Below are 13,293 nucleotides of genomic sequence, written 5' to 3' on the forward strand. Positions count from 1 at the left end.
AATTGTGGGGTAAAAGCAGGTATTGGAGTGGTAGCTGTCTTGCTGTTGTTTAGTTTAACACTTTATTCTTACCTTTTTTATCCACTTATTTTCATATTTATTCAGTTATCTATTTGTTCATTTATTCCTATTGTTGCCTATTTTACTTATTATCGTTCCTTCGACACAACCATTAAATCCCCATTCCTTCCCTCCCAGCTCTACTACTTGAGATCCCCGTCAGGATGGAGCGGTGGTCAGGTCGTGTGGCCCTGGTGACTGGTGCCAGCATGGGGATCGGTGCCAGCGTGGCCAGGAGGTTGGTGGCTGAGGGCATGAAGGTGGTGGGAGCAGCTCGTAGCATTGACAAACTACAGGTGAGCTGACCTGCCCAAGCAGGTATTCTTGGTTCAAATTAACTTGGCAAATAAGCCCTGCCCACACCAGCTCTGCATCCACCAATAAGATTTAATCTTTCCCAGCACCCACCAGCATTTGCAGCTTGGTGATGAGGGCCATGACTTGCTTGTGGACTGGCTGGGTGTCGATCTGTCTCTAGGTCATGAGTTATTTATTGGCTGACTTAAGGGGCTATTACACTGGGCAAATTTTCCGTGGATCTTCAGTCAAACCACGATTTCCGTAAGCGTAGTTTTCATTTGTTTCTTGTTATTGCTGCTGCTGCTGATGGTGAGTAATACCGTCGTCCTTCGGTGAAATCTACTGTAGCTTTGAAAGATCATGAAAACGTCAGAAAACCACGGAAATATGAGAACCACGCCAGCGGAAGTCGTGGTTTGACTGAAGATCCACGTCAAATTTGCCCAGAGTAATAGCCCCTTTATATCCCCTACTTTCAACTTTCCCATGATATTGTTTCTGGAAGCATCCTTCCTTTTATCCTTTCTCAACCAGTTTCCTTGTTGATCACCTGTTCCTAGTGTGAAGTAATTAATACTCGGTCATTTATTTGTTTGTTGAACCAATACATTGGTTCTGAAAGTCTCAATTTGTTACCTTTTTTTATCCAGCTGCTTGGTGATTACTCTTCCTGCTACTTAAAGAGAGATAAAAATACGTGCTCGTTGTCACTCTCTTAAACCTGGTTTTTAAGGGACTTTGTTCAACTCAATATCGGTCATACTATCTCCAGTTTCTGTGTAAGCTGTACATATGTGCCAAGTCACAAGATAAATTTTTGTGCTTTGGGAATCAACCTTGTAAAACTGACATTCAGGATGACTTCATCATCATCATCATCATCATCATCATTTCGTTTAACGTCCGTTTTCACTCTTCCTGAGTGGTTGGACGTACTATGGCTCATAAATCGATACATTTTCAGTTTTTGACGCAAGATTTTCCAGGTGCATGCCCTTGCAAACCCAACCACCTATTTTAAGTGATGCCCCTAGCCTTAGCCTGAACGAGAAAGGCAAACCCTACAAGGCAGCAGGGGCTATGAGGTTTACCACCCGCTATTTCACCCATTGCTGGGACTGGATGGCCATTGACTCTGATAAACATGAGTTCATCTGCCCTTGGGATGGTCTTGTTTTTAATCCACCTGGGGGTCAGCGCACCCTCCTCAGTGGTCCAAAACAAAATCAGTGGGGTTGCCAGTTTAGTAGCCGACTACCTGAGTTACATGTTACCAGTAGCAGAGCACTACCTTAATTTCCCCGACCAGACACCATTCAGGATGGCTTACACTACTCAAAGATGTACTATGAAGAAAAAGTTTTTTTTCATGTTGTATTAGATTGTACTCAATTTTTTATCCATTCACAAAATATTGCTCTATCAAAATCAACCTGAAAATTTCATAGTTACAAAATTTATGATATATTGCACATGGTATACTTTAATTAAATAGTCTGCAGTACTAAACTAGACTATAGAAGCAACCATCTTTTAAAGTGTAGCATAAAACACTATAATCTGGGAAGGTGGTGTCTGAGTGGTTAGCGTGCGGGCCCCGCATTCACCGCTTTCTGGACAACACGGGTTCAAATCCACCGCTATCACCTGGGATTTTTCAGTCACTGCCGAGTGGCCGAAGACTATATGCCCACACGCTGTCCTGAAGATCACCTATCATAGGAGTCTAGAGGAACCTAGAGGAACCATCCAAGTGAATGAAGAATGAGCTCTGAGGGGCAGCATGAGCCAAGAATATATGCCACCACTATAAACCCTTGCCTACACAATGACGGGCTTTAGCCGACCACCTGGCCCCTGAAGGAAGCCTACCAGTGCTATAGGCTAACACGTAAAAAGAAAAAATCAATGACAATGTTGCAGCAGTATAACCAAACAACTCTAAAGAATGGAAACAAACAGGCCTTGGCAGCTGAATGCAAGAGTCAGCGAGGCACGCTGATTCCTCTATCAAGTGTGACCTCACCAAGGACGAGGAGGTGCTGGCCATGTTCGCCAAGATCAAGAAGGACCTCGGAGGCATGGACGTGTGTATCAACAATGCAGGATTCACCCACAACAAGTCCCTGCTGGGTGAGGCAGCATTTAACAAAGTTCTTAACTTTTTAATCTCAACACCCCTGGACTTTGTAGAGACAACCAGTATCGCTTTAGTCCGTCCCTTATACACCAGAATTCCAAAATCCCAACCATTTCAATACACTGGAGCAGGTCCTCCCGAAACCAGCACACTACCACCCCACAATCCATTAAACTAACAGTCTCAACTTGATCTTAATCTTAATTTTAATCTAATCGGATCTCCCCCTCTTCTCTCCCTTTGTTCCCCTCTTCTCCACCTACCTCCCCCTCTTCTCTCCCAATCTCCCCCTCTTCCCCCCGCCTCCTCCACCCTCTCCGCCACCTCTTCCGTCTCCACTCCCCCTTCCCCTTCGACCTTAACCCCTTCCTCCTCCTCCTCCTCCTCTTCCTCCCCCGTTGCCGTCCCTCCCCTTCCTCTTGTAGCAGCTTCTACTGGCGCCGTTTCTAAGAGGAAAGCCATGGTGGGGGGACAGTCAAGTCAGGCTCATTGTCAGGTACTTTTGTTCAAGGGATAAGGAGAATAGGCTTAGAGTGTGCTTTCCCGGGGCAGGCATACAGCACGTATCTGACATGATGGAGGAAATTTTAGCAGGGGAGGGGACACAGCCTATCGTCTTTTGCAGTTTCGGTGGTAATGACATCGGCAGAGTGGGAAGCGAAGAGATATTTAGGCTCTCTAGGGAGTCGGTTGGGAAAGTGAGAGATTTCGGTGGACTTCCGGTCGTGTGTGTTGTTTTGCCGAGGAGGGGGGTAGGTGAGGGATGGTTTTCCAGGGCCATAGCAGTGAACAGCAGGCTGGCGGCTCACTGTCAGCGTAATGGTTGGCTTTTCATGGATAACTGGAACCTCTTCTACGATAAAGGGACCTTGTATGTCAAGGATGGAGTACACCTGTCACTCCAGGGTGTTAAGGTTCTCGCAGACTCCCTCGAGCGATCACTTAGCACTCTGCAGGATTTTTTAGGATAGGCGAGGGGTGAGGGCCTATCGTCCGTGGTTGTGCTTCACAGACGGTGCCTAGGAAGCTTAAAATAAATAACTGCAACAAAGGATGGTCTAGCGGCTTATTATACCAACAGTTGGAGTCTCAGGAACAAGATAGATCTATTGAGGGGGAAAGCATGTGTTGAAAAATTCGACATTATAGCAATCATGGAAACATGGTTGGATATTGCAAACAAAAATTTAATTTCGGAATTGCAAATAGATGGTTATCAGATGTTTCACAAGGATAGAAAGGGAAGAAGGGGGGAAGGAGTGGCTCTCTATGTTAAAGACACACTTAAATGTACCGCTGACAATTCTGTTAAAACAAACGGCGATTCCGAGTCAGTTTGGGTGGACGTCCACAGAGGGAAAGACGAGAACTAACTCTAACTTCTATACAGGCCACCCAACCTAGGCAGGCAGGACACAGATATATTACTGCAAGAGGTTGGCAGGGCATGCAGAAACAAAAATGTCTGCATCATGGAGGATTTCAACTATAGGAATATAGACTGGGAAGGCGTGGTGGGAGATCTAAAGTCTGAGGATTTTCTGAAAGTAATACAGGATAATTTTCTCAAGCATACAGTAACTGAGCCCACCAGAGGTAACAACATTTTGGACTTGGTCTTAACTAACAACGAGAATATGATCAATGAGCTAGACGTCGGGGGGGAGCTAGGTGGTAGTGATCACCAGGGGATTAGATTTAACTTAGACTGGGCGGTGACCCAAGAGATCAGCACTGCGTCGGTGCCAGACTTTAGAAGAGCCAATTACGAGGGGCTTAGAAGACACCTTGAGGAGGTAAATTGGGAAACCTTAGGGCTAGATGAGGGCCAGATCACAGGGCGGAAAGCTGGAGGACAGGGGAGATATGTAGAACTGACCTACAATAATTTAGTTAAAGTAATAGCAGAGGGTCAGAGACAGCATATCCCTTACCATGCACGTAGAAAGGAAAATAACGACCCTAAATGGATGACTCGCAGACTCAAGCATGAGATTGGCTTGAAGAGAGGAATTTATTGGAAAATAAAGAATGGGGAAACCCACCTCAGGGGTAAGTATGTTGAACTAGCCAGATCGGTGAAGAAGAACACCCGCCTAGCAAAAAAGGAATTACGAGATTAGGGTAGCTAACGAGGTCAACAGCGATCCCAGGGGGTTCTTTAAATTATACAGAACGAAAACAAGGGAGAGAATTGGACCGTTGAAAACAAACACAGGAGAGATCGTTGAGAATGGGGAAGATATGAGTAAAATGTTGAACGACTATTTCTTCTCAGTTTTCACACAGGAAAATCGAACAACTATCCCGGAGAGAGTCCAGGTATATGAGGGAGAAGATAACGACATGTTGAGAGATGTGACCATCACCAGGGAGGTAGTCCAGGATGAGATTGGTAGGTCGAAGAAAAACAAGTCGCCAGGCCCAGACGAAATATTCCCGCGTGTCTTGAAAAAATGCAAGAAGGTCCTCAGTGGCCCACTTACCGATATCTTTAAGATGTCGGTAAATTCTGGGTACGTGCCCAGCCAATGGAAAGTAGCTAATGTGATGCCGATTTTCAAAAAGGGGAACAAGTCAGCCACCTCAAATTATCGCCCAATTAGCTTAACATCAGTTGTAGGCAAGATGTTGAAGTCAATTACAGCTAGGAGCATTCGGGACCATCTAGAGGAGCATAATTTAATTCATGACTCACAGCATGAGTTCACGAAAGGTATGTCTTGCCTTACTAATCTGTTATCCTTCTACACTAAAGTAATCGAGGCGGTTGACAGAGATGAAAGCTATGACATACTATATCTAGATTTCAGTAGAGCATTCGACAGAGTCCCTCATCACCGGCTATTACTAAAATTACAGGCTCGCGGCGTAGATGGGAAAGTCTTGAACTGGATCAGGGTGTGGCTTAGTGGTAAACAGCTGAGAGTGCGAATCAATGGTAAAAAAAAGCTGAATGAGGCAGTGTTACGAGTGGAGTTTCAAAGGGGTCGGTGCTGGGTCCGCTGTTTTTTATCATTTACATCAATGACTTGGACACAGGAATTAGTAGTGATGTCAGTAAGTTCGCAGATGATACCAAGAGCTTGACAGGCTATATGATTGGGCGGGAAAGTGGCAGATGGCATTTAATGTCGGGAAGAGTAGTATTCTGCAGTGTAGGTAGGAATAACCCCTCACATAATTATTCCTTAAATGACACTCCTCTAAGCAGGTCTGGGTGTGAGAGGGACTTAGGAATCTTAGTGACCACTGACCTTCGTATAAGGGCCCAATGCATTCAGGCTAAGAATCGTGCAAACAGGGTACTGGGATTCATCTCGAGAAGCGTAAGCAATAGGAGCGCTGAGGTCATCCTCAAACTTTACTTATAGCTCTAGTTAGACCTCACCTTGATTACGCGGTCCAGTTCTGGTCACCCTACTATAGAATGGATATCAAGATGTTAGAATCTGTACAGAGAAGGATGACAAAAATGATTTAAGGTGTGAGAAATTTGCCTTATGAGGATAGACTTAAGCATTTAAATCTACACTCTCTAGAAAGGCGAAGGTTGCGAGGAGACCTTATCGAAGTCTGTAAATGGATGATGGGCTTAAATAAAGGGGATGTCAATAGGGTTTTGGACTTTGGAAGTAAAAGAGCCATGTAGGACACGTAACAATGGTTTTAAGTTAGACAAATTCAGATTCAGCAAAGACATAGGCAAGAATTGGTTCACCAATAGAGTGGTGGATGACAGGAACAGGTTTGGTAGTCATGCTGTGGGTGCCAACACCATAGATACATTCAAGAAGAGGTTGGATAAATTCATGGATAGTGAGGTAAGGTGGGTTAGGATTACAGGAGCTGCCTTGTTTAGACCAACCGGCCTCTTGCAGACTCCTTGCGTTCTTATGTTCTTATGTTCTAGTAACATGCCAATACTAAAACTGCAAGTTACTAGAGCCTAATTAATTATTTAAAGAATCTCAGATATGAGTAACTTCTAACACAAAGTTATCAATGATGACTCTATCAGGAAAAAATAGCATCAACTACCGGTTTCAGTTTGGTATAAGTCTGGACAAATATTCATCCACTTTTGTATTGCTTTGGCCTTTTTATGTAGACTTAAAGCCTATGTGGTGTGATGGTTAGAATACCTAGCTATGAATCTACAGGCCCTAATTTTATCTTTTAACCCCCTCTGTACCTTCTCTGAAATCGTTACTCACTGGGTCTGGCCACCCAGCCCTCTATAACTCACTCGTTGTTACTCATGTTCTTAGACCAAGCTGTTCAACCATGTTTCACCCTCCCCGTATTGGTTATACCATTAGATCTACCCTTCGGCCCTCAAGCCCACTCACCCCCCAGTGTTTCTCACGCCCTTGCTCTCCTGCGGCTTTACAGAGAGAAGCCCCAAGGAGTGGCGTGAGATGATGGATCTCAACGTTGTGGCTCTGTGCTTATGTACGCGCGAGAGTATTGCTTCCATGCGAGAACGCGGCGTTGACGATGGGCACATCATCCACATCAACAGGTATGCTCAGTCCCATCATCCCCCACAATATGTAACATTAGCCAAGCATCTACCAATAAGGTGTAACCGTTTCCAGCATCCACCAATAAGATTTAACTCTTCCCAGCATCCATTTGCACCTTGAGTTAGAGAAGAGGCGAGGCTTAGTTGTGCACTGGCCAATGATATACATGTGTATATTAATTGGGAAAGGAGAAGAGGCATTTGGCATTTGATAGGAACCTCTGACTCTTTACTATTATGATTATACCTCTTAACATTTTTGTCTGTGTAGAGTTGTCAACCTACCTCCCTTTTGTCAAAACTCCAAACAACAAATAAACACGAAACAGTGATAATTTTCCGAGGGTTTATTTTTTGCTTCTTATATCCATCCAGCATTGCCGGACACCGTGTCAACCCCAATAAAGCTATTCACTTCTACGCCGCCACCAAGTTCGCCGTCACAGCACTCACTGAGGGATTGAGGCAGGAGCTGAGGGAAGCTAACTCCAACATCAGAATATCGGTAAGGATGACTGATTTGTGTTCAGCCTGATGGCATTGTTACGAGATTAACAGCCATCTCAACAGCGAAGTTTATTTCTGTTCCCTTCCCCTCCCTCAGGCTTATAAGAATTTTTTATGTTTCAAAATAAGCGGAAGCTTGCATCAGACTGGTGGCTTGGCGGCGGCATCCTACTCCTGTGGCAACCGAGAGTTCTGTAAAGGTAACGGGATGACTCACATTCTCTCCGAAGGCATTGCTTGAGCATGAGCCAATAATAATGTCGCCACTATAAACAACTGCCTGCGCCATAACAGGCTCAGAATATGATATATGGAATATGGTAGGCTATGGAATAGCCTAACGGCGCTATAGGCCACATGTAAAAAAAAAAATATATATATATAAAAAAAAAAAAAAAAAACTGATATATAAGTTCACCTAGTCAGGAAATCTCCTGCATTCAGAAATGTCTACTTTTATTGGGATATTATGACCATTGGAATTCGGATTAACGTACTTTTACAGTAAGCACCAGAACTCAGTTAAAAAGAGTTTAATTAAATTATCAAATCTACATAGAGGCAAATTTCTCATAAACTTCAGCTCGGTGGGACGACCTGAGGATGTACTTTTCCGATTTCCCGTGGAATGACTACTGCTTCCAGGATAGAGACCCCTTTGTGTGTGCCCAGCGCATCACAGAGGTGATTGTCTCTGGAATGGAGGCACACATTCCACGTACTTTCTCTACTCCTTATGCTAAAAAGCCTTGGTTTAATCACGCTTGTTCTCATGCTATCAAAGATAGAGCGGCAGCTCACAAAAGGTACCAGTGCCTTCGCACTCCTGCTAACCATGCTCTTTATATTTCTGCCCGGAATCGTGCCAAATCTATTCTTCGACTTACCAAAACCTCTTTTTTCTAATTCTTCCCGGGACTACTGGCACCTAGCCAAATGTATCTCCTCAAATATCACTTCTGCATCTTTCCCTCCTCCTTAAGGTAATTCTGACGGCAGCACCACCGTCTCGCCTGTCTAAGGCTGAACTCTTCGCTCACACTTTCTGTAAAAAAACTCCACTCTTGGCGATTCAAGGCATATTCCTCCTACTCATCCCCCCTCTGACTCCTTTATGCCTGTTATTAAGATTCTTATGAACGATGTTTTGTATGCCCTGTCTGGCCTCAACTTTCAGAAGCCTTATGGAGCTGATGGAGTGCCTCCTATTGTTCTTAAAAACTGTGCCTCCGTGCTGACACCCTGCCTGATCAAACTCTTTCGTCTCTGCCTATCAACATCTACCTTTCCTTCCTGCTGCAAGTACGCCTTCATACAGCCTGAGCCTAAGAAGGGTGACCGCTCCAATCCTTCAAACTACCGCCCCATAGCTTTACTTTCCTGTCTATCTAAAGCTTTTGAATCAATCCTTAACCGGAAGATTCAAAAGCACCTTTCGACTTATGACCTTCTATCTGATCGTCAGTATGGGTTCCACAAGGGGCGTTCTACTGGCGATTTTCTTGTTCTCTTAACTGATTCTTGGTTATCCTCTCTTAGATGTTTCGGTGAAACTTTCTCAGTTGCGCTAAAGACATATCGAAAGCTTTCGATAGAGTCTGGCACAAGTCTTTGCTTTCTAAACTGCCCTCTTACGGTTTCTATCCTTCTCTCTGTTCCTTTATCTCCAGCTTCATTTCCGGCCGTTCTGTCTCCGCTGTGGTAGACGGTCACTGTTCTTCCCCTAAACCTATCAACAGTGGTGTTCCACAGGGCTCTGTCCTATCACCCACTTTCTTCCTGTTATTCATCAATGATCTTCTTTCCATAACAAACTGTCCTATCCATTCATACGCTGACGACTCCACTCTGCATCATTCAACTTCTTTCAACAAAAGACCTTCTCAACAGGAATTAAAAGACTCCAGACTAGAGGTGCAGAACGCTTAACCTCAGACCTTGCTATCATTTCCATTTTGCGTCCTTCAGTGCCTCAAAAAAACAATTTCTCCACCTATCAACTCGACACAATCTTCCAAACACCTATCCCCTATTCCTTGATAACTCTCAGCTGTCACCTTCTTCAACACTAAATCTCCTTGGTCTATCCTTAGCTCAAAATCTCAACTGGAAACTTCACATCTCTTTCACTAAATCAGCTTCCTCGAGGTTGGGCGTTCTGTATCGTCTCCGCCAGTTCTTCTACCCCGCACAGATGCTCTCCATATATAGGGGCCTTGTCCGCCCTCATATGGAGTATGCATCTCTTGTGTCGGGGGAGCTCCACTCACACAGCTCTCCTCCTCTTACTGATTGTCTTCTACCTCTTAAATTCCGCCACATGTTGCCTCTCTTTCTATCTTTTATCGATATTTTCACGCTGACTGCTCTTCTGGACTTGCTAACTGCATGCCTCCCCCACTCCCGCGGCCCCGCTGCACTCGACTGTCCACTCTAGCTCATCCCTATACTGTTCAAACCCCTTATGCAAGAGTTAACCAGCATCTTCACTCTTTCATCCCTTACATTGGTAAACTCTGGAACAGCCTTCCTTCGTCTGTATTTCCTCCTGCCTATGACTTTACCTTTTTCAAGAAGTGTATCAAGACACCTCTCCTCCCGAAATTTACCTCTCTCTTGGCCGCTCTAAACTATTTTGTGTTGTGGGAGCGGCAAGTAGCGGGCTTTTTTTATACACCCTTTTTGTTGCCCTTGAGCTGGCTCTTCCGTTGTAAAAAAAAAAAAGACGCTATGGTTTATCGCCAAACTAAAGACTGTGTTCTGTAATGGTTGAAAAGCAACGAGTACAAACAACATCACTCCCACTTTTACTTACATGTTTGCTTGCTTACCCACAGGAAAACTCAAGAACTCCAATTAGTATCTATATATAAAAAATAAAATAAAATCTCAGGAGCAAGAATATATTATAATTGATCGCTAACGTCTTTCCTCCTCCCTGTAGGCCATCAGTCCCGGTGTGGTGGAGACGGAGTTTGTAATGAATGCCCGCTTGGCAAAGGATGCAAATGCAGCCAAGAAGCTCTACAAGGAGCGCGGGAGCATGAGTGCGGATGACGTCACCGCCACTCTTGTCCACATTCTCGGTGCCCCTCCCCATGTTCAGGTTGGTGTACCGTCAATATCTTTATCTTGGGTTATCATATATGTACGTTACTTCAACAGTGACAGGTTAGATTAGCATTCAAAGGAGGGTTAAGTTTCTATTTGAGTGAGGTTATGATATTTGGTTAATATTTTCATCTGCCACTATTCTTGAGTTATTTACATCATAATCAGTGTGTCATGTCAATCTTAAATAATATTAAGAATAAAAAAAAGAGGAAGAGGCTGACTTTGTGGATTGTACAATGGCAGAGTTGGTGATTTGGTGAACATCTCTTTAGTAAAGTCTCTCACATGGAAACTACAAGATATGAAGGGATATAGGTCAGGGTGACCATGTCCTCCCCCCTCTCTCTCTCTCTCTCTCTCTCTCTCTCTCTCTCTCTCTCTCTCTCTCTCTCTCTCTCTCTCTCTCTCTCTGTAGTAACGTGGGAATGTTTTTGTTCCACAGATCCATGACGTGCAGCTGCGTCCCGTAACGCAGGTTATCTGAATGGGGTAGGTCCAACTCGGACCATCTCCAACTCGGACCATTCTGAAATGCCAACTCGGACCATTCGGAAATACCAACTCGGACCATTCTGAACGACCAACTCGGACCATTCTGAAATACCAACTCGGACCGTCATCTCAACCAACTCGGACCATTCTGAACGACCCACTCTGGCCATTTTTAATACAAATTTGAACCATTCTTTATTCCAACTCGAACTCAAGATCCAAACTGTAGGTGAATCATCCGAATCATCTTCTCACCCACACTCATGTCCAGCCCAGGTTTCATTTCTTGACCGGTTATGAGGCATCTCGACAACTCTCACCCCCAATTCTCGGAAAAGAAAGGGGGAATTCAGATGGTTCACCCCCAACTCGGACCATTGCCTACTCGGACCATTTTGCCAGGAGGGACATGTGGACCCCCCCACATGTATGATGAACCGGTAAAACTAGAGAATTACAACAGTATGTGAGACCTGGGAAAGGTTATTATTCTCGTAGGGGCAATATTGGAGGCGCGTAGTGAATCTCCATACATAACCCCTGCATTATAATACAGATCCAGATCCAGACCCAAAAAAATCTGCCAAAATTAGGACTTGAACTACTACTACTACTACTACCAAACATCTTTCAACTACTACGCTCACATGCATACTGACTACTGACTACTACCTGCTCACATGTTTAATAAGAGGCATTCACCTGTGCGCCTTGGGGTCCGGCCAGCAGCTTCTCCCTGTCACAAGAATCCAGTAGACATCATAGTCTCTTCTTTTCTCCTTTAGTCCTGCGTCACTTTCGGTCTGTTCACACGCTCTTGATCCTCTTAGCCTCCCGCCGTCATTATTTCTCGGTTATGAGGCATGAATGGCTTTTGTATTGGTCACTATTCGGCTTATTTACTTGTCACACGAGGCTGGGCAGGTGCACCCCTCCATTGCCGCGAGGAACACTGGACTTTCTGCGGCTTCCACCTTTCACATCAACAAAGGTAAAAAAAGGAGATCATCAGGTTTTTATGAGTGCCTTTTCACAATCATAGCATGGTAGAAGGGTCAAACTAACACCAGGGCCAGTAAACTACCCCTGGAAATGCTCAAAACTCCTACGAAAAGCGTGTCAAATATGATCTTGGTACGATAGTTTTCTAATACAACAAGTCAAGCTTATCCGCAAAAATATAAAATAAAAACCTCACACCCTATTTTGTGACGTTTTCATCTTAACTATTGAGGTTTAATGAGCTCTGTATGTTTATTTTGAGCCAGTGTTCCAGAGCGAGCACTGAACAAATTACTGTCTTGTGGCGCAATGGCTGCTCCTCACATCAAACTATTTATAAAGGCCAAAAAAAAAAGGATATCTACCGCGCTCTAATGCCTTATTTTGTAGGTTCATGACACAAAAGAATGATCAAACTACCAAGTGTCATAAAACTACTGCAAATACCCAAAACTCTTACTACGAAAGCCTTGTCAAATATATGTGTGCTTAGGCGCAAAAATGTTTAAGGAGATGACTCATAACGAGCTAATTCCATGATCAAATAGTGTCTTTGTAACGGCCTGAACCAAACTAGACAATCCTATATATACTCCATAACTGTTAGCTTTTCTACTCGCCACCAGATGCACAAGAGATTCCCTGTGTATAGTTACCTCAGTTTCCTTAACGTATATATATGAACTCCAATCAATATAGACAGGGAATTGTCGAAGTCGCTGGTATTGTTTCGGGAGCTTACTAACGTACCCATCTTGGCGTTGGCGAACTGTGAAAATGGCCCTAATACTAATAAATGGCAACTGTTGACCTCTTCTTTAGGTTTTTTTGAATTTGTTTGTTGAGCGATAATCAAATAAACAGGAGAAAAGTATCCGTGTTATCTTTGGGAGCTTGTGTGTGTGAGAGAGAGAGAGAGAGAGAGAGAGAGAGAGAGAGAGAGAGAGAGAGGAGAGAGAGGAGAGAGAGAGAGGAGAGAGCGAGTGGAGAGAGAGGAGAGAGAGTGAGAGAGAGAGAGAGAGAGAGAGAGAGAGAGAGAGAGAGAGAGAGAGAGAGAGAGAATGTCCCACAGCCTAACTTAACAGGAGTTTTTTTTTTTTTTTTTTTTACAGCTAAGGAGACAGCTCAAGGGAGCAAAGATAATAAAAGT

At 44.1% G+C, this 13,293-nt stretch overlaps 1 protein-coding gene across 1 annotated transcript; it reads left to right on the forward strand.

Moving 5' to 3' along the window:
- Positions 1–224: 224 nt before the first annotated feature.
- LOC127002262 (dehydrogenase/reductase SDR family member 11-like) lies at positions 225–13,017 on the forward strand. The gene is made up of 7 exons (XM_050868076.1): positions 225–356; positions 2,391–2,493; positions 5,715–5,722; positions 6,823–7,025; positions 7,404–7,533; positions 10,480–10,641; positions 11,092–13,017. The coding sequence occupies exons 1-7, from the start codon at positions 225–227 to the stop codon at positions 11,131–11,133; spliced, it is 780 nt and encodes a 259-aa protein (XP_050724033.1). The 3' UTR covers positions 11,134–13,017.
- Positions 13,018–13,293: the final 276 nt, after the last annotated feature.

This window comes from Eriocheir sinensis, chromosome 22 (genome assembly GCF_024679095.1).
Source record: "Eriocheir sinensis breed Jianghai 21 chromosome 22, ASM2467909v1, whole genome shotgun sequence".
NCBI lineage: Eukaryota > Metazoa > Arthropoda > Malacostraca > Decapoda > Varunidae > Eriocheir > Eriocheir sinensis.

Coding starts and splice junctions, on each gene's coding strand:
- LOC127002262 (XM_050868076.1), top strand. CDS start 225: ATGGAGCGGTGGTCAGGTCGTGTGGCCCTGGTGACTGGTGCCAGCATG. Junction 357..2,390: donor GTAGCATTGACAAACTACAG/GTGAGCTGACCT, acceptor GACCTCACCAAG/GACGAGGAGGTGCTGGCCAT. Junction 7,026..7,403: donor CACATCATCCACATCAACAG/GTATGCTCAGTC, acceptor ATATCCATCCAG/CATTGCCGGACACCGTGTCA.